The sequence below is a fragment of the Erpetoichthys calabaricus genome, chromosome 12 (assembly GCF_900747795.2).
Source record: "Erpetoichthys calabaricus chromosome 12, fErpCal1.3, whole genome shotgun sequence".
NCBI lineage: Eukaryota > Metazoa > Chordata > Cladistia > Polypteriformes > Polypteridae > Erpetoichthys > Erpetoichthys calabaricus.
Window position 1 is genome coordinate 91,357,821 of NC_041405.2, and position 22,395 is coordinate 91,380,215.

A 22,395-nucleotide genomic window follows, 5' to 3' on the forward strand; every position below is an offset into this window, starting at 1 on the left:
CATCAGTCCATTACATGGCCTCGATACTGTAGTTATATGCTACAAAAGAGCAAATGACATTTTGATATTTCATTGATTTTTAGACATGTTTGTTGATTTTCAGTTGTTGGATAGAATAAGTAAGTGGAGTAGTCATAAAACATCATAAAATAATAAACTTCTATTTTGACTTCAAAGAATTTCATGGAGTATCAAAGTTGAATGATTGTATAAAAATATATCCCATCTCTGAGTGTATATTTTTAACTTGTAACTTTATATGGTTATAAAATTAAAGTGATCTTGCAGATAAATTAATTAGGCTGTGATGCAGGATTGCATTGGAATATTAGAACTATTCATTTTAAAGGTGTAAGAGTAAAAGGGTATTAAAAGTTGGACTTTTTAAAGTTTCTTCTGGGAATCATAATCGACTAATGTGAGTTTTTGCTGTTTTTAATTATTTGCATGTTCAGTTTAAAAGGTGTGGCAAATCAGTGCATACATACATAGATAAATGATCAAAATAAAAAATATTGGATAAAGATGTAAAACATTACATTCCAGTCACTTTTTGCTAATTCCTTTCTTTTGTCTGCCATTTATTCCTTAACTTTTGGTTTCATTCTGTGAGTGGCTGGCAGGTACTCGATGGACAGAAACATCCGAGGCTGCTTCGTTTGCTTGAACGAACTGGAGAGTATGTGTAAGTACTATATTACAAATATTTTTTACTGTTAGATTTTCAATTGTATTACATTATGTGAAAACATTCATATTTTAAAGTGACAAAAATGTTAAATGAATACTCCAGCCAAAAATTGTATTTGTTTTTTTTAATGTTGCTTATCCCTTAATTGAGCGCTGCGAATAAAGGCGTTCGTAGATAATTTAGATAATAGATAGATAATAATAATAATAATAAAATATCTACGTGGCATTGCACATAATCTACAGCTTCAAGTGTAACACAACAATGAGTAAGAGCAGAAAACAACGAAATAGAGAGCTTTAGAAATAGTTCGTTAGACTTTCATGCATTAATTAATTGGTTGTTTTAATATTCTTGCCTTCGCCTTTTTATACGTTCAATCATTGCCTTTATCTAATAAATTTTCTATAATAATTTTGTTGCGTTTGCCTTTATTCGCTGCGCCTAATTGAGGTCGCCCTTTTGAAGCTCGCCTTTATTTACACGTGCCTTTTTTTCGCCGCGCCCAATTGAGGTCGCCCTTTTGAAGCTCACCTTTTTGTGCGCGCCCTTATTGAATAGAACCCTTACCGCAATATCTCTGAAAAGGATGTTTAATGATTAAATCCATCAATCCAGGGATGTATCCATTCCAGCAAGCATTGGGCACAAGGCAGAAACAATCCAGGCAGGGAATACCAGTGATGTGACTCCCTGCGAGACAGCAGCGCTACCGCTCCGCCACCGTGTCACCCCCATGTGTGTAATTATTAACGGTATTCATTATTTAAACGAAATTAACGATTTATCTGTAAAATGTAACATACATACTTTAATGCATTTCACCATGAAAGTGATATCAAGTATAAATCTAAAGATTCTAAATTTGCAGAGCGTTGGAATATCATACACTTAATGTGTTCTGTATGGTGATCTATTGCTGCTTGCCAATGCTGTCAGATCCAAGAAGCTTGTAGCGATTAAAAACTGGGATGACGTTTACGACGGTCTGCTTTAATGATAAAATAAACTACGAGGTTAAAGTGGACATTTCAAGATTAAAGACGAAATTTCCACTTTAATCACAAAATAAACATGTCCTTAATTTTTTTTTTTTTCTCTCTGTGGCTCAAATACAGCGCTGTGCATTATATTGCTGTTGAAGTTGCAAAAAAAAAAAAAAAAAATATGCGACACTTGAGTATAAAAGACAGCGGAGCTGTCAACTGATCAGCACCTGGTAGTGAGTAGGCTTCGATGGTGGGGGAGGATGCCTGGTAAGCCCAAACATGTTGTGAGGGTCTGCTGGGAACGTCTGGCAGAGTACCCTGTCAGAAATAGCTTCATCTCCCAGCTCCAGCAGAACTTCGACCACATCCTGAGGGAGGTGGGGGACATTGAATCCGAATGGGCCATGTTCCATGCCTCTATTGTTGAGGCGGCTGACCAGAGCTGTGGCCGTAAGGTGGTCGGTGCCTGTCAAGGCGGCAATCCCTGATCCCATTGGTGGACACCGGTGGTGAGGGATGCCGTCAAGCTGAAGGAGTCCTACGGGACCCTTTTGTCCTGTGAGACTCTGGAGGCAGCTAATAGGTACCGGCAGGCCAAGCGGAATGTGGCTTCGGTGATTGCTGAGGTAAAAACTCGGGCGTGGGAGGAGTTTGGGGAGGCCATGGAGAATGACTTTCGGACGGCTTCGAGGAGATTCTGGTCCACCATCCGGTGTCTCAGGAGGGGGAAGCAGTGCAGTGTCAACACTGTATATAGTGGGGATGGTGCGCTGCTGACATCGACTCGGGACGTTGTGTGTCGGTGGGGGGGAGTACTTCGAAGACCTCCTCAATCCCACTAACATGCCTTTCAATGAGGAAGCAGAGCCTGGGGACTCGGAGGTGGGCTCCCCCATCTCTGGGACTGAGGTCACCGAGGTGGTCAAAAAACTCCTTGGTGGCAGGGCCCCGGGGGTGGATAAGATACGCCCGGAGTTCCTCAAGGCTCTGGATGTTGTAGGACTGTCTTGGTTGACACGCCTCTTCAACATTACATGGACATCAGGGACAGTACCTCTGGATTGGCAGACTGGGGTGGTGGTCCCCTTCTTTAAGAAGGGGGACCAGAGGGTGTGTTCCAACTACAGAGGGATCACACTCCTCTGCCTCCCTGGAAAAGTCTATTCGGGAGTCCTGGAGAGGAGGGTCCGTCAGATAGTCGAACCTCGGAGGAGGAACAGTGTGGTTTTTGTCCTGGTTGTGGAACAGTGGACCAGCTCTACACCCTTAGCAGGGTCCTAGAGGGTGCATGGGAGTTTGCCCAACCAGCCTACATGTGTTTTGTGGACTTGGAAAAGGCGTTCGACCGTGTCCCTCGGGGAATCCTGTGGGGGGTACTCCGAGAGTATGGGGTACCAGACCCCCTGATAAGGGCTGTCCGGTCCCTGTACGATCTGTGTCAGAGCTTGGTCCGCATTGCCGGCAGTAAGTCGAACCCGTTTCCAGTGAGAGTTGGACTCCGCCAGGGCTGCCCTTTGTCACCGATTCTGTTCATAAGTTTTATGGACAGAATTTCTGGGCGCAGCAAGAGTGTTGAGGGGGTCCGGTTTGGTGGACTCAGGATTGGGTCACTGCTTTTTGCAGATGAGGTTGTCCTGTTTGCTTCATCAGGCCATGATCTTCAGCTCTCTCTGGATCAGTTTGCAGCTGAGTGTAAAGCGGCTGGGATGGGAATCGGCACCTCCAAATCCGAGACCATGGTCCTCAGCCGGAAAAGGGTGGAATGCCCTCTCAGGGTTGGGAGCGAGATCCTGCCCCAAGTGGAGGAGTTCAAGTATCTCGGGATCTTGTGAGGGAAGAATGGATCGGTGTGGCATCCGCAGTGATGCGGGCTCTGCATCGGTCTGTCGTGGTGAGAAAGGAGCTGAGCCGCAAGGCAAAGCTCTCAATTTACCAGTCGATCTATGTTCCTACCCTCGCCTATGGTCATGAGCTATGGGTAGTGACCGAAAGAACGAGATCGCGAATACAAGCGGCTGAAATGAGTTTCCTTCCGCAGGGTGTTTGGGCTTTCCCTTAAAGATAGGGTGAGAAGCTCAGTCATCCGGGAGGGGCTCAGAGTAGAGCCGAAGCTCCTCCGCATCGAGAGGAGTCAGATGAGGTGGCTCAGGCATCTGATCAGGATGCCTGCTGGATGCCTCAGTGGTGAGGTGTTCCGGGTACATCTAGCTGGGAGGAGGCCCCGGGGAAGACCCAGGACATGCTGGAGGGACATTGTCTATCGGCTGGCCTGGGAACGCCTTGGGATTCTCCCGGAAGAGCTAGAAGAAGTGGCCGGGGAGACGGAAGTTTGGGCATCACTGCTCAAGCTGCTGCCCCAGCGACCCGCCCTCGGATAAGCGGTAGAAGATGGATGGTAATAAAGTAGAAGTTGGGTAGAGCTATGCCATGTTCTGCCTTAGGTCTTTGTAGCGTCGCCCTTTGGATGCGTGGATGTTTTGAATTCCAAATAAATGAGGTTATGATTGAATCTGACTTTTTAATAAATGATTTATTGATGTATATTTGAATGCTTTGAAATAGAAAATGAAGCTTAGGAAGGATATTCATCTTGCCAGTTTTAATTCTTCCAGCTAAAGTGAGATGAAGTGTAGACCATCTATGCAAGTCTTGCTTTAAGTTTTTCCGTGCAGACAGCAACATTTTGTTGATAAAGAGCTTTATGTTTACTTGTGATGTTTACCCCTAGGTATTTAAACTGATGAAAGGGAAGGTGTCCAATCTAATATTGTGTGCTTGAGAGTTCACTAGAAAGAGCACACTTTGATTCAAATTAATTCTGAGACCAGAAATCTTTTGAAATTGTTAGTGCTGTTAGGACTGCAGGCACAGTATTTTGTGGATCTGATATATATAGTATCATATCATCTGCATATAGTGAAATTTTCTGTTCAAGTCCTTCTCTGATCATCCCTTTTATCTCCTAAGCATTTCGAAAGTGAACTAGCAGTGGCTGAATAGCGGTTGCGAAAAGCAATGGTGAAACTTAAGATACAAGCTTGTGTAACAATGGTATGGAAGACAGTGCAGTTTTCTTTTTATTTCTTCTAGTAGTGCTGATATATGTACACTAATTTATGTATTTTGTTGTTTGAAGTTAGAATTTAATTCAAATTCATATGAAGTTCACTTCCAGTTATTAGCCCAGTGCATCATGCAGTGATTAAAAATAAAACATAAACAAAGAAACATTGTGTAACAAGTTTAAGAAAAAAAAAAAAAGTTTCGTCTCTACCTGCATATAATGTGATTTTTAATCTGAATTCTAACGGTTCTTGATCAGCCACATTTTGAAATGGGCAATTTCCTTAGCAAATAATGACAGGTTTAATTGGATATTAGATGATAATCATATGTGCATCCATTCCAAGACAGACCAATCATCATCACAGGCACAATGAAAAGAAGTTGAGAAAATAGAAAAGACTTAAGTCAGTTGTAGTTATTAAGTTTAGATATGGATCTAATGGTATGTTCCTTTTGTGGACACAGCAAGCTGTAACAGCTGTATTCAAATGTTAATGTATTTAAATGTAAACCTATGATGCATCTGGACAGGTCTAATCATCTTACCATTGTGTTAAATGTTCTGTCACAATTATTTAATGGTTACACATATATACATATATTTAATAAAATAAACCACAATATAGTGATTGAAAAGTGTCCAAGAAAGTAAAATTGCAGCAAACGTATTATATTACAGATGGACCAAGTTGTAAGCAGAGTCTTCTTTGCCTTGTAGAGACACAATCTGAGTCCTGTTCATGTTTTAAAGTATGTTGTAATCAGTCTTTTTAGCGCTTTTTCTGCTCCTTCAGGTGATAAATCAGTTTAGCTGGGAACAAGAAGCTCTACATGATTTTATCTCTGTATAGGCACTGTTTGAAAAATAAACAGCAAGATATTAATTTGGCTGTTTTTGAATATAGTCTTCCTGATTTCTGAGACAAGACATCAAGTTATCAAATATAACAACCAGGCTTCAATGTTTTAAGGCATTCGATCTACATATGCTATAAGAAGTTGAGATCTCAGAGTCAAATTTAAAGTTCTCCCCTATGATTCACTTTTAGGACTTTCATTGTTTTCAAAGAGTCCTTCAATTCTGATGTTGCTCCTTCTGTATCTGTCCTCAAACATTACAAGCCCATCACAAAGAAATTAGCAATTGGATTCTAAAACTTTTTATTTTTTCATTCCACTTCTTTGATGCGAGTTGTATTTTCTAGATGATCCACAAGTACTTTTATTTTCTACTCATTTTGTTTGATATTTTCTTGCATGTTTTCATAATAATCCAAGATTTCTGGCTGTAACACCTTGCAATAATTATATGAATTCAGTGTTAAAGCTAAATTCTGAAAAAACACATGGCTTTTACTTAAGATTACAAAATGTTCCCAGATGTTCAGAAGCAGTATTCCTTTAACCAACCACTGAACTTTGTCAGCTAGAATGTCAAAGACTTCAATCGATCTAAAAAGTATTCTCCCACCTCACAAGCCTAAAGGCTAAGAGAGTATTTTACAGGGACTCTCTTAATAAGTAAAGACCATTCAAAGAGACTGGATTGACCAAATTTTTCTTTTGAGATATATAAAAATAACCAGAGGTGTGGTAATTTTAATACATAAGGCAATCCCATTTGTAGAACTAGATGTACTATCAGACACTGAAAGGTGCTTTGTCATGATGAGTGAATAAATTACCCATCTGAAAACTTTGATGAATATATATGTGCCTGATGTGTATAGTAAGGCAATTTATTCAAAAATGTTTTTGCATCCATTCCCAATATGAGAACTTAGGAAATAAAATTATAATGGCTGGAGGTTTGAATTGCTTATTAAAAATTGTGTTTACACAGGTAGTATGATTTTAACTGAACAAATATTTTAAAGCTTTTAACTTGTTTATAAAATGGTAACTTGTAAGCATATTTTTTTTAATGTTCTATAACAGGCATGTCAAACTCACTACCATTGGTGGGCCGCTTCGACTGCCATACATGCATCAGCGGGCCGCACTGTAACAAATACTATTATACAAAGTTACTGTAGCTTTCTTTCCAGTACTGAAAACTTTAAAAAATGTAACACTTAAAGTTTAAAGAAAAGCAATTTATTTCCATACAGTCTCCATACAACAGTGTAGAATTAGTCTTAGCCTCTTAGCTAGGTCCTTATTATATTACTAGCCAACCCGCGGCGTAGCATACACCGCATAATTTATATATTGATTGGTGAACACTTCCTGAAAGACAGTTGTCCAAATGGGGTTGGTTTTGAGGATACGACTGTAGGTGAATGAAAAGATGTAACTCTGGAGAGGGCAACATACAATACAGCGTTTTACACGCTGCATACATCGATTCACATCGAAGTACAGACACTGCTAAGACCATGGAATACCCCTCACAAACTGTTTTATTACACGCTGCATACAGCGATTCACATTGACGACAAATATGATTCTTCTTAGATGGTGCTGTCACGTCCACCTTTGCTCTCGAAGTATACACACTGCCTGGTCATGTGCCTGCTCGCAAAAGCAACTAACAGAGACCCGCCCACCAACTGTAACTATATACATTGGACTTCCAATACAACTCGGAGTCCTGCCACATGCAAAAGTCCGCTGATGACACTGCTATAGTGGGCTGCATCAGGAGTGGGCAGGAGGAGGAGTATAGGGACCTAATCAAGGACTTTGTTAAATGGTGCGACTCAAACCACCTACACCTAACACCAGCAAAACCAAGGAACTGGTGATGGATTTTAGGAGGCCCAGACCCCTCATGGACCCCGTGATCATCAGAGATGACTGTGTGCAGATGGTGCAGACTTATAAATATCTGGGAGTGCAGCTGGATGATAAATTAGACTGGACCGCCAATACTGATGCTCTGTGCAAGAAAGGACAGAGCTGGTTATACTTCCTTAGAAGGGTGGCGTCTTTCAACATCTGCAATAAGATGCTGCAGATGTTCTATCAGACGGTTGTGGCGAGTGCCCTCTTCTACGCTGTGGTGTGCTGAGGAGGCAGCATTAAGAAGAAAGACGCCTCACGCCTGGACAAACTGGTGAGGAAGGCAGGCTCTGTTGTTGGCATGAAGCTGGACAGTTTAACATCTGTGGCAGAGCGACGGGCGCTGAGCAGGCTCCTGTCAATTATGGAGAATCTACTGCATCCACTGAACAGGATCATCTCCAGACAGAAGAGCAGCTTCAGCGACAGACTGTTGTCACTGTTCAGCTCCACTGACAGATTGAGGAGATCGTTCCTCCCCCAAACTATGAGACTCTTCAATTCCGCCGGGGGGGGGGGGGGGTAAACGTTAACATTTAACATTATACAAAGTTATTGTCTTTTTTTTTTACCTGCATTATTATCAATCTTTAATATTGTTTATAGTATCAGTATGCTGCTGCTGGAGAATGTGAATTTCCCCTTGGGGTTAATAAAGTATCTATCTGTCTGTGTGTGTGCCTCTGTCTCTCTCTGGCTCTGCCCGTGTGTGCGCGCGGCTCTCTCCCTCACTGCCTGCCTGTGTGCCTCTGTCTCTCTCTGGCTCTGCCCGTGTGTGCGCGCGGCTCTCTCCCTCACTGCCTGCCTGTGTGCCTCTGTCTCTCTCTGGCTCTGCCCGTGTGTGTGCGCGGCTCTCTCTCTCGGGCTGCCTGTGTGCCTCTGTCTCTCTCTGGCTCTGCCTGTGTGTGTGCTCGGCTCTCTCTCTCACTGCCTGCCTGTGTGCCTCTGTCTCTCTCTGGCTCTGCCCGAGTGTGCGCACGGCTCTCTCTCTCACTGCCTGCCTGTGTGCCTCTGTCTCTCTCTGGCTCTGCCCGTGTGTGTGCGCGGCTCTCTCTCTCTCGGGCTGCCTGTGTGCCTCTGTCTCTCTCTGGCTCTGCCTGTGTGTGTGCGCGGCTCTCTCTCTCGGGCTGCCTGTGTGCATCTGTCTCTCTGCGTCTGTCTCTCTCTGGCGCTGCCTGTGTGTGTGTGCTTCTGTCTCTCTCTGGCTCTGCCTGTGTGTGCGCGCGGCTCTCTCTCTCAGGCTGCCTTTGTGCCTCTGTCTCTCTCTGGCTCTGCCTGTGTGTGTGCGCGTGGCTCTCTCTCACTGCATGCCTGTGTGCCTCTGTCTCTCTCTGCGTCTGTGTCTCTCATGGCGCTGCCTGTGTATGTGCGCGGCTCTCTCTCTCACTGCCTGCCTGTGTGCCTCTGTCTCTCTCTGGCTTTGCCCGTGTGTGTGCGCGGCTCTCTCTTGGGCTGACTGTGTGCCTCTGTCTCTCTCTGGCGCTGCCTGTGTGTGTGCCTCTGTCTCTCTCTCGCTCTGCCTCTGTGTGAACCGAGGTTTGACTGAGGTTGACTAATGAAAAGTCAACGTGGCTCAGAGATGCATGTGGCCTCTAGCCCAGACGAACATAAATGACGGCGTTTTTTCCCCAGTCGTCGCGTCCGAGTTGGTGGGCGTGGCTCTGCGAGTTGTCGTTGTATCCAATGGTCTTAGAGTTGGTGGGCGTGGCTCCTTCCTGTATGCGCCATGAGCGGCTTACTTGTCGGCGGCTTAGTGAATCCACGCCCCTTCCGGCGTGCTTTCCATGGGTGGCTACTTGTCTCCCGGCTTAGTGAATTATATATATATATATATATATATATATATATATAGATATTCATTATATTATATTCATTGCTTATATAGGAGCCTTACAGTGTGAGATTTATTTCTTTTGTCCCAACACTTGGCATCTCTTGTTAGTAACCAGTTCGTCAATATCAGGCTTGAAATCTTCTGCAGCTGCAACTTTTATGAGGGATGAAAGGTGCTCGACGGTAAGTCTGGAGCGATGTGGGGTTTTGGTAGCTTTCATTAACGAAAACAATTGCTCACAAAGGTAAGTGCTTCAGAACATAGACAGTACTCTCGATGCCAACTTACGTATCTGCACATACGAGGGTGGCAGGTAAGCATACAAGCCTGGCACACCAACTTCGTTGTATTTTGCCTTCAGAATAGAATCTGACTGCACTTCAATCAATTCCATTTGGATATTCTCAGGCGCATTCTCAGCGTTGTAAGAGAACAGCACAATGCCCTGTTTGTGTGAACTGAAATCACGAAAATGCTCACTGAATTCATTGCTCAGTAATTCAATCTGGAAAACATCCTCCAAAAATCAAATTTTACTTTACTAAGTTTACTTCAAAGTTTATATTGTAAAATAAGCCGATATGCAAAAAGCCACCTGACCTACAATAATTTTACAAAATCAAAATCACAAAAATATGTTAATAAACAACTCGCCAACTTCTCGCGTCCACTTCAGATCTTCAGCTGTAGTCTGCACTAACTGTTCGTTACAATACTAGCACAAAATTACATGAAACTAGAGCAAAAAAACATGAAAATATGTGGGCTATTACTACTCGTGATGGTCAGTTCTGCCCAGTGGCCAGTCTCAGCAGCCCAGTCAGTAGTGTAGCCTTAGCAGGGGCGGCTCTAGGCTCGTGGTGGCCCTGGGCAGAGAAAGAATCGGTGGCCCCTTCGCCTAGCAATGTCAATACGGTATCTTATGCACGGCAGATGGCCATGTCCGTTGTGGACACTGCATAGCCGCCTCGTGCTTATGACACGCTTCTATATACGCGTGTCCATAACTTGAAAACCAAGTGGCGACCCATGATATTCTCATTACGGCAGAATGTTATAATACTACATATAGCTTACTGCTCCGACTCTAGCGACATTTGTAAATACAGTAATCCCTCGCTACTTCGCGGTTCACTTTTCGCGGATTCATGACTTCGTGGATTTTATATGTAAGCATATCTAAATTCATAACGCGGATTTTTCACTGCTTCGCGGGTTTCTGCGGGCAATGGGTCTTTTTACTTGCTTCCTCAGTTGGTTTGCCCAGTTGATTTCATACAAGAGATGCTATTGGCGGATGGCTGAGAAGCTACCCAATCAGAGCACGCAGTTAAGTTCCTGTGTGCTGCTGATTGGCTCAGTGACGGAGTGTTGCATTAACCAGGAAGTCTCATCTCACTCATTCATCATTAACCTGCTAATGCTTCAGGGTCGGTGTCCAAGCACCAACAGAAGATGCAAATGATTGCAGAAAAGGTAAAAGTTTTGGATATGTTGAAGGAAGGGAACAGCTACACCGCTGCAGGACATCGATTCTTTTTATTTAAAAAGGAGGAAAAGCATATAAGATCTACGTCCGTAGTGTCCTTTAACAAGGGTGCAAAACGAGTTGCAAGTGGACGTGATAAGGCAGTAGTCTGGATGGAATCTGCTTTAGGAATCTTTGCAACAAGGTCGACGACGTCATGACCGCCTACAAGTTGCTACGTGTACTTCACTATACAGTAAGTGTAAACTTATCTACCGATTTCATATTGCTTAGCAGTTGTCCCTGTTTTTAATAGAGTAAATGGTGGGTTGTAAACAATACAGGGAGGGTTTTAAAAACGTCCAAATACACGTTAAATTAAATAAATATAGTGTCCCTACTTCACGGAAATTCAGTTATCGCGGTCGGCCTTGGAACCTATCTCCTGCGATAAGTGAGGGATTAATGTACAGCGTACTAATTAACAAGAAACACAATGTTTTTCGGCCACATTGCCGTCAGCTGTGTCATTATTTTCTCTTTCTGTTTTATATTCAATATATATTGGCGTGGCAGCCCCTGGGATTTGGCGGCACTGCAGATGCACAGTTTGCACATGCCTAAGGCCGCCCCTGCTGCCCGCTGCTGCAGCCTAGCACTTCAGTTGTGACGCTGCGGCTCATTAACTTTGGTCAAGGCTCGTGGCTATACTAGCAGATGATGTTTCCGGTACCGTAATGCCATGGGAAAACGCGCTTTTGTCAGAAGGCAGAAGTAAGAAAAGTCAATAAATAACACCGAAGATGCAGAATGATTCAGTCACAAACGATAGTAATCATTTTGTACAAGTTCAGTGCTAACTAGGATCTGTCATGCAGGCCGCATGCGGCTCGGGGGCCATGTGTTTGACATGCCTGTTCTATAAGATAACAATAGTGAAGATGAACTGACTGATACTTTCTTTATTAAGCATGGTGATGGTAAAACTTGCTACTGACAGCTCAGTATTAACTTGCAGTTAATCCCCTAGTATGTTGTGTTTGTTGAGCGATTTCCAAGTGTTCCACTTCTACCTTCTAGCCAGAAGCTATTCTACCTGAGACGGCATGACTACCGTAGATACTTGCGTATAAGTCGAAAAATTTATGCCTTAAAATTCATTCAAAAAAACAGAACCGACTTATCCGCGGGGCAACACAATTGTCCATAGAATTTGGGTAATGACATTATACTGTACATTCAACGCTTCACGGTGTTAAGTCACCGGTTATCTGCCGTTTCCCATGGTCTTTGAAATAATTATAAGCCAGCAATACTATTGCTAATTAGCTAGTTTTTTTCTAATTTCATTAAATAATTCTTTAAACTGTGAAATACTTGAATTTGAGCATTAGCTTTTGCAGGTTTTGGATAACAAACCTACCATTTAGCTGCCACGTGCAACCAGATTTGGAATCAAAAGAACCAAGGCAACGCACACTATCAATGCGATGCAAGCGCAGCCCGCAATTCAAAAAATTTCTCTGCGTACCTGTTTGTCTCGTCTGACAGTAGCTGAAAAGCAGCATCAGGAGAGAGCAGCCTGAAGTAGTCCAGCAGCAGGTGATCTGTGGTGTCCAACAGCAAGCCATGCTGTCTTGTGAAGTCCGGTAGCCAGTTCGGCTCCCACGGATCAGTGTCTGGGTATTCCTCCCACGCGAACCTTGCGTTCAGCTGGCAGCCGATTCCTGACCACTGTCAATAAAATCCGATTCTGAAAAATCAGAGTCCGACTCAGCGATAATGTGCAAAACATCGTCTACAGAGTGTTTTCTTTTCTGCACTCGCTTCGCTCCCTTGTGACATATCGAAGCCATCTTGCCTTTGTTTACATTTCACAACTCACGCACACGCAAGGATTAGTTAACGAGTCTAGCATTTCTCCAAGCAAAGAGGGAATGCCTGTGACGTGACAGTGAGTTTTGTCGCCATTAACAGCTGATTGTCGCCCTCTATCTCTGATAGCTGTCAAGTTTTACCTTCGACTTATACGCGGGTCATAACAAATTTCGTAATTTTCGGCTTAAACAATACACTCGACTTATCTGCGAGATAGACTAATATGCGAGTATCTACGATATGTAGCATACTTAGGATGCTGGAAATTATAAGCTGCATGTTCTGCCTCCCCACATCTAAACAGACAGCTGCCTAGCTAGCTGCTTACCTGTGACAGCAGGTAAAGTGTAACTTTTACTTTTGGTGACACGTGGCATCTTTGGTGAGGGATCTCTAAGAGTGTCACCTACCTATCCCAGCAGCTCTACTCGTGACAACATAAATGTAAATTATAAGCAGCAATTTCTGTCACTCATCTAAATGGCCAACAGCCAGTCAAGCTGCTTACCCGTGATAGAGCATACCGTACAGGATTGGATTGGAACAGTTGGATTCAGTGACTTACTCATAAAAGGACGGTAAGATGATCAAGTCACTTTGTACTATGTGGTTGATAATGTGGCTACCTATCTGTACACATTCTGTGTTAAATTTAAGAATATTTTTAATTGCAGATTTTCTTAGGTGCTTCTGGGTGTTATTTTCAACACAGGTTGTTGTTCTATGATGATTCTGAAGAAGACAGCATATTCTAAGCATATGGCATTTCTCTTTGTTGTTTGAATGAATAAAACATTTTTTTACATTTAAGATCAAGTTGCTGCCACTTAAACACTTTAAGAACTATCACCTCTTTCCTGTATACAGTGCATCCGGAAAGTATTCACAGCGCATCACTTTTTCCACATTTTGTTATGTTACAGCCTTATTCCAAAATGGATTAAATTCATTTTTTTCCGCAGAATTCTACACACAACACCCCATAATAACAACGTGAAAAAGGTTTACGATTTTTGCAAATTTATTAAAAATAAAAAAAATTGAGAAAGCACATGTACATAAGTATTCACAGCCTTTGCCATAAAGCTCAAAATTGAGCTCAGGTGCATCCTGTTTCCCCTGATCATTTTTGAGATGTTTCTGCAGCTTAATTGGAGTCCACCTGTGGTAAATTCAGTTGATTGGACATGATTTGGAAAGGCACACACCTGTCTATATAAGGTCCCACAGTTGACAGTTCATGTCAGAGCACAAACCAAGCATGAAGTCAAAGGAATTGTTTGTAGACCTCCGAGACAGGATTGTCTCGAGGCACAAATCTGGGGAAGGTTACAGAAAAATTTCTGCTGCTTTAAAGGTCCCAATGAGCACAGTGGCCTCCATCATCCGTAAGTGGAAGAAGTTTGAAACCACCAGGACTCTTCCTAGAGCTGGCTGGCCATCTAAACTGAGCGATCGGGGGAGAAGGGCCTTAGTCAGGGAGGTGACCAAGAACCCGATGGTCACTTTGTCAGAGCTCCAGAGGTCCTCTGTGTAGAGAGGAGAACCTTCCAGAAGGACAACCATCTCTGCAGCAATCCACCAATCAGGCCTGTATGGTAGAGTGGCCAGACAGAAGCCACTCCTTAGTAAAAGGCACATGGCAGCCCGCCTGGAGTTTGCCAGAAGTCACCTGAAGGACTCTCAGACCATGAGAAAGAAAATTCTCTGGTCTGATGAGACAAAGATTGAACTCTTTGGTGTGAATGCCAGGCATCACGTTTGGAGGAAACCAGGCACCGCTCATCACCAGGCCAATACCATCCCTACAGTGAAGCATGGTGGTGGCAGCATCATGCTGTGGGGATGTTTTTCAGCAGCAGGGACTGGGAGACTAGTCAGGATAAACGGAAACATGACTGCAGCAATGTACAGAAACATCCTGGATTAAAACCTGCTACAGAGCGCTCTTGACCTCAGACTGGGGTGACAGTTCATCTTTCAGCAGGACAACGACCCTAAGCACACAGCCAAGATATCAAAGGAGTGGCTTCAGGACAACTCTGTGAATGTCGTTGAGTGGCCCAGCCAGAGTCCAGGCTTGCATCCGATTGAACATCTCTGGAGAGATCTTAAAATGGCTGTGCACCGACGCTTCCCATCCAACCTGATGGAGCTTGAGAGGTGCTGCAAAGAGGAATGGGCGAAACTGGCCAAGGATAGGTGTGCCAAGCTTGTGGCATCATATTCAAAAAAGACTTGAGGATGTAATTGCTGCCAAAGATGCATCGACAAAGTATTGAGCAAAGGCTGTGAATACTTATGTACATGTGATTTCTCAGTTTTTTTATTTTTAATAAATTTTCAAAAACCTCAAGTAAACTTTTTTCACATTGTAATTATGGGGTGTTGTGTGTAGAATTCTGAGGAAAAAAATGAATTTAATCCATTTTGGAATAAGGCTGTAACATAACAAAATGTGGAAAAAGTGATGCGCTGTGATTATATTTATTTATTTATTTATTTATATATATATATATATATATATATATATATATATATATATATATATATATATATATATATATATAAAATATATATATATATATAAAATATATGAATGGAAGAGAAGGTCTGTGATACGGTTTGCATATTTGCAGTTGGAGATCCACAAAGGGAGAAAAAACGAATCACGTATCATAAAATAGTTTTATTCCTGAGCTTTCAACCCCTATCAGGGGTCTTCATCAGAGGATAATGCTTAGACTTACAAGAATCAAAGGCAATATATAGCAACACATTCAGGGGGGGGGGTGGGTGGAGGTGACTAAGTCCGTATGATCAAAAGGGGGGGGGGTTTACCCTTTGATATATGCACATACTAAATCGACAGGACACACTTTCAACTGGGACAACGTGAAAGTAAAATTTAAGGCCAGTACAAAAAGCGCCAGAGAGTTGGCCGAGTCTTGGCTATCAGATGAAAATGCCATCAACAGACACTTGGACATAAACCCAGCATATGCCAACTTAAGAAGGACATATGCACTTTAATTTAACGGTAAACCCCCCCCCCCCCCTTTTGATCATACGGACTTAGTCACCTCCACCCACCCTGCCCCCGAATGTGTTGCTATATATTGCCTTTGATTCTTGTAAGTCTAAGCATTATCCTCTGATGAAGACCTCTGATAGGGGTTGAAAGCTCAGGAATAAAACTATTTTATGATACGTGATTCGTTTTTTCTCCCTTTGTGGATCTCCAACTGCAAATATATATATATATATATAAAATAAATAAATAATCAAGTGGATCTACAGGTATGTTTTTCAATTTGTTATGGTGAAAGTGATAAGGCATCGGCATTGACATGTTAATTGTGTTCTTTGAATTCGATATACAGGAGCGTGCTTCTAGATAAAAAGACCAAATTTGTAAACATGCTGTGGTGACCAGAGAAACACCCCTTGTGGGTTTAAAAAATGACACTAAAGGTTGGTTGTCTGTCATCAGTGTGAATTTTTGGCCTTAAAGTTAAGAGCTTCTCGATCAATTTGTGCAATGCAAGATCAGGGGGAATTGAACAGTGTGAAGTACTGGAGTAATTGTAACATTAAAATCCCCACATATTTAAAACGGGAGCAATGGGTGTAGCCCACTCACCCCCCTCCACTTTTGATAGCATTCCTAAATGTACCAAGTTATGTAATTTCAACCCCATTTTAGGACAGATAGTATATGGAACTAGACAGGGTTTAGGAAATTTAACAGTGACATTTTCATTTAATTCAGTACATGATTTTATTATCTTTAAAGTTCAAGTATTTTTTTTTAAAAAAACTTCCTGTGACTTCCTGAGCAACTGTGACAGTCCTTCAGCAGTGCTCTTGCGAGTAACACCTTGTGACAACATGTTCAGTGCTTTTAATTGAAGGCCAATCCAGTTTAATTTTGCTTAACCACTCCTGACCAAACTAGGTTGGCCCTTCCTTCTGTAACATGTAGAGGTCTAAATACTGTGTTTTGCACTAATACATTTCCTTTGGGGGACACCTTTTCTTCTGTGTATGTCTCAAGTACCACTGCAGTCTATTTTAATGGCAACATTGGAAACAAACTTTTTGTAGTCTGCAGCAGAAGTCACAGATAAGGCAAATCCTGTGTCTTGTTCTATTTTTAATTTTATTCCTGATACTTCAGGGGTGATCCATATGGTTTCATGATCATTTTCAGTAACATTGAAAGATTCAAGGCATAAAAGATCATCATTTCCATATTCTTAATCATATTCTGCTCTCTCAATATGACCATTAGATGATGTCTCACCCTTAATTTGTGACTTTTCCTGTAGCTTTTTTATTTAAACCAACAGCCATCTGCATTGTGTGATGCTTTACCACAGCAGAAACATGCTTGTTTCCTATGTTGTTTAACAGAAATTTTATTCATAGCATGCTGAAGTCCTTTTTGTTGCAGTTTGGATGGATCTATTGCAGCCCTTTCCATTGAATTGGCAATATTCATTGCTCGCTCCAGTGTCAAATCTCTTTTGGAAAGCAATTGTCTCTGTATGCTTTCACACTGCCTACCGCAAACTGGCCTGTCTCACAATGCATCAGAAAGTCCACACCAAACTGGTAGTACTCGGCTAGTCTCCTTAATTCCATAATATATTTGGTTATACTATACAGTAGACCCCCCATGAAGTCACAGTTCACAGTTTGCGGCCTCAGTCATTCACATATTTCTCCTTAGAACCTATCTAATAATTGTTAGCGGAAACTGCAAATATCTCCCGCAATTTTTATGGCTTTTTTTGTGGCAATACTGCACTGTAGAGAGAACAGGAAGCAACTGTAGAGGAAATACTGCTTGGGATGGTGAAAGTAGCCAATAGAATTTGAAACTGCAACTCCCAGCAGTCACTGCAGTGGCTCTGATTGGTCTTCTGCTGAGGGTGCTGGGGCTGTTGGGGTCAAAGGATGTCAGCACAGCTTTTAAAAAGGGGGCCGGAACTAGCGGTAGAACTATCTTTACATTCCCATTCAACGTGCGGATCTCTGGACTTTCTATTTTCATCATTACATTTTATCCGTTGCTGTTTTTCATGATTTACTGTGTGTGTTTTGTTGGTGCCTTGTTGTATTTAATGTGTAATCGCTGTAAGGATATCGTTGTTTTCATTACATTCATTATTTGCTGTTTGATTACCGGTTTGCTTTGTTTTTGTCTCTGTTTGTAAGTGCGTGCGGGTTGGGCCAAGGCTGCGTGCATCCCTGGAATCTCCCCCATAAAAATAAATCACCGTCTTCTCGACGGTGTGAATCTTGGCGGCACTGGACCGTTACATCGTTATTCATTTCTCCTTGCTGCTGATTGACTGTGATGCATCTCCAGCTGAGTGTTCTTATGTTTTCCATTTTGTTTCTCTTAACCCTTAAACCGCCACAGCCAGCTATAGTCGTTTCCCAGTGGCATTTGTGAGCACGCAGGAGCCAATCAGTCAGTGCCGTACATTTGTTGAGCAGCCAGCTCATGACCACTGCCAGCCCCTTGTGACCAGGGGGGCTGAACGCACCCCTGGAAAACACAGAAGCTCCTCAAAAAACCCCTCTTAAAAAACGCTGATAGACTACTTCCACATTGCTCCCTTATTTGCTGGGCTTTTTGTGGCTGCTCTGTTGCGTGACGCTACGCATACTTAAAAGCCTGAACAGCACCTGACCTTTTTGACTGATTGCTTTGTTTCTCTCTCCTCCCCCAGACATCCTCTGCTCTTGTTGGGGGTCCCGCTCCCGTTGTGCTCCCCTGTGATGTTTGTCTATTCTTTAATTGAGAACTAACTGCATACTGAGCTCATTTTACTTCTGAAAGAGACATGTTTGTATGAAGTGTTTGAATAAAGTTCCTGTCTCTACAATATCCTGCGTTTCTGTGCAGTTCTGTGACCCAAGCGTGACACACTGCAGCTTCACTGTCTCTGGGATTGAGCCGCTGCACTAGACTAGCCTGCCAGTGTCCGCGTTTACCTCTGTGTGCTTGCGTGCTGCCAGTTCAAGCACAGTTGGCTCGGTGATTTACTTAATTTCATCCATGGCGTCAGTTGCACCTTGTACATATAGTTCCAGTAGTTTTTTTTAGTTTTTACAGTTCATTAGCAGTGTGTAAAATGATCAGTGTTGCACTAATTGTGATGCTCTTTGCATGAAAAAAAAATGTGTTCCATTAAAATTTCAGTTTTTCTTTGTGAATTGCGACGTTTACTTAAAGTGCAGCAAAAAAGTATTTGGCATCCAGGGATGCAGTAACCCTCAAGTATGTGGCAGTTTAAGGGTTAAAGCCCCAAGATGCCGCCGAAACGCCCTGCACCTTCTAAGGCTTCTGGCAATGGAAATGTGCTTGCATGCACATATAGTGGTAACATCGGTATTTTATATTCTAGCACTGCAGGAGTCATAGCAGTACAGTATACAGGTTTACATTCTTATTTTTTGGATAATGTATTAAGCTGAGTTTGAAATTGTTTTGGGGACATATTTAGGGTTCAAACTATAAAAATAGCCATTTTTTAGCCATATCCAAAATTCACGGTTTTTCACAATTCGCGGGTGCTCTAGGAATGTAACCCCTGCAAATTTTGGGGGTGTACTGTACTAACAATGTTCGTAAATGTTTTCGAATGAGATTTCTCAGGTGCTAGGATACTGCAGAGCAAGCGTTTTGGCGCCCATGACACTTAGTAGCAGAGCTGTCTTTTTTCATTTTCAATGTTGTTAACGGCACAATAAAGTTACACTCTTTCAATCAATGTAGACCAGTCTTTGACAGTTGTGTCAAATGCGACGATACTTCCAATATATCCTAACATTTTTATTCAGCTTTTCAGATTTTTTTTTACCATAGCTTTTATTCTTTACACTAAAATCTCTTTTGTATTAAATTTAACTCTGTTGATTCATTGTGTTTTTCTTGGAAGTCAGTGTCTGCTTATGTTTTGTTTTTTTTCTTTGTTTTGAATAATGTTCAGCTTACTGCATCAGCATTTAAGTTGGTCGTTATTGCCAGTATGTTTTGTTTTTGTACAATTACATTAGTGTAATAATTAAAATATAAACAGAGATAGTACCCACATCAAATAACTCTTATTTTGCTGCATTTTTCTTTCCAGTAAACTCTGGATGAATATCAGTGCGCATGTACTTGGTAGACAGTATATTTGAACAATACGTTTGCACTATAAAACACATTGTAAACACAACACCCACCCTTAGGATTTATTGCTAAAAAAACATTTTTTTCTTTTTCTTTCCATCTAAACACAGAACCCAGTTTCATTTAATGTTCCTAACTGTAGACACATGAGTTTGTTTGACAACCAATGTGTTTTTTTTTTCTGGCAACACCCCAAACAACGTGCTTTTTGCATAAAGAAGTAATATTATGTATATGTATTAATATACTAAAGCTTGAATGAAAATTGTCCTCTGTGCCAGAATAGTTAGGCATAGTAGTTTTGTAGAAGGTGAAGGTGAGCCTTAAGCACATTTTTCCCAGAACTTTTCTTGCCCATTTCATGTTTTAAAAGATGAATAATTCAATTTTGATTTTGGCTTTGATATTTAATTGTTACTTACAGTTGCTAAAACTATTTTGCATTACTGATGCTGCCATTTCATGAGTTCCGTTGCCATAATGCAGCTCCTGTTTGCTAAAGGCTGTAGTCTCAGAAGTCACACCTTTTGCATGATCAGTACACAGGTTTAATGGTGGCATTGATGTACATATTAATGTGTATATATAAAATGTATATTTTCCAGATCATGATCTTTAAACTATTTAATTTTTCACAACAATTCCTTGTCTTTCCTTTTGGTTTTACCAATGGGATTTTTGAAGTCTTGTAATTGCACAAGTCTATATTTTTGAATGTATTTCCTCTTCCAGTCTTTATCATGACTGAGTCCCTCAGCCCTTCTGCAGACAGAACAGGAGTTGTGTAATGTTTTGTTCCTCCCACCCAAAGTATTAATAATTATATAAAACGAAAAAACCTGTAAATACTTTCCATCTTTCTGTTTATCTGTCACATTGAGTCAGTATGTTTGGTTCATGTTTGGTTCAACTCAAGTGGAGTTTGCACATTTTACCTGCATCTGTGTGTGTTTTCCTCCCACATCCCCAAAGACGTATATGTTATGTTATTTGATAAATGTAGATTTTTACCATGCGGGTGTGTGTTTGAGTTTTCATATTAACAAATTGGCACCCAATCTAGAACTGTTTGATGTCTTGCACCCAGTACTACTGATAGATGCTCTTTCCCCCCAAAACTAGGAATTGGATTAAGCAGGTTTGTGAATGTAACATAGATCCAAATGCTAAGGAGCAGCCACAAATGCAGGGTAGTGCACAATTGTAAACGTACACAAAAACAAGTTTTCAGTTTTTTCTTTACTTAACAGAACACTTTGAACTGTGAAAGAGACAAGGGTTTCAGCAGTCAAGTACAACTTTCTGGCAGTGACAATAGTAAATATAAAGATTCATATTTAAGTCAATATTAACACTGTCCAGGGTTGGTTCCAGTCACCAGAAATGTATTGACTTTTTAAAAGTCTGAAATTTCCATATTGCAAATGATTACCAACTGATTACTGGAAAAGTAAAGGTAATTTAAGTTTTCCAGCTAGTTCTGCATGGTGCTGAAATGTTACTTTGGTTTACAATAGATGTGCCTTACTTCTTTCCAATATGTGCTGGCATTTTTACTTAAGTCTGCTTAAGTGTGGTTTGACCGCGTCTGCAAACTTGCTCAATATATGATAATCTTTTTCTCCAGGTCACGGGTGGGGTGTTTGATTAATTGTTTTGGTTTGACTGACACTGTTTTCTTTTTTTAAGTGTCAAAATATTTGGTAAAAGTAATGATTTTATGACTAATGTTTTATAGTAGGTTACTTTTTTAACTTTTTTTTCTCTGTCTCTCTTTTTCTCAAGGTTTAATGTGTTGTCTGAATTTGATATGGTAGTGAAACTGCCCCATATTACTATTCCCATTAACAATAAGTTTCATGTTATACAAGGTAAGAATTTTTAACTTTTACTTATTTAAGGCCATTGACAAAATTGACTTTTTGTGGCATACATATTTTGTTATTGTGATCTAAAATTTGCAGAATGAACTGTTAAAAAATATATATTTGTATTTATCCATATTATTCAACAAAAGATTTTTTGATTAGTAAAAAATAGACAAATTTCTGTCTCATTTAATGAATGTTTAGCTGTGGCCAAAATGTCATTTCGTGTAAACCATTTTCTAAGGCCACTTAATCCTGAGCAGGCTGGAGCCTATCCCAGTATGCATAGGGCACTGGGCAGGAACAGCCCCTTGTATAGTGTTCCAGTCCATGGCTGGGCATAAACACACATAGCATTGCCAATCCACCATGTCTTTGGACTGTGGAAGGAAACTTAAACACCTACCTGGAAGAAACCCCCACACACACACGGGACAAATATGCAAACTCCATGCAGTGAAGACCTGAGATGCAAACTTTGGTCTCCTTACTGCAGGCCAGCAATCCTACCACTGCACCAACCATGCCACCTTCTTAAAATAATGTAAATATCAATTAACATTTTCTTTTAAATTGCTTGTTTTTTATGTAATTTTATTTATTAAATCTCTGCCCAAGAGAGAGT

General features: G+C 41.4%; 1 protein-coding gene across 1 annotated transcript in view; it reads left to right on the forward strand.

Moving 5' to 3' along the window:
• Positions 1-538: 538 nt before the first annotated feature.
• ocrl (OCRL inositol polyphosphate-5-phosphatase) overlaps positions 539-22,395 on the forward strand; it is a 165,298-nt gene continuing 143,441 nt past the window's right edge. The window contains exons 1-2 of the mRNA XM_051934970.1: positions 539-685; positions 21,688-21,773. Coding sequence (XP_051790930.1) covers positions 21,713-21,773 — 61 coding nt within the window. The 5' untranslated portion in view covers positions 539-685; positions 21,688-21,712. The remainder of the gene's footprint in view (positions 686-21,687; positions 21,774-22,395) is intronic.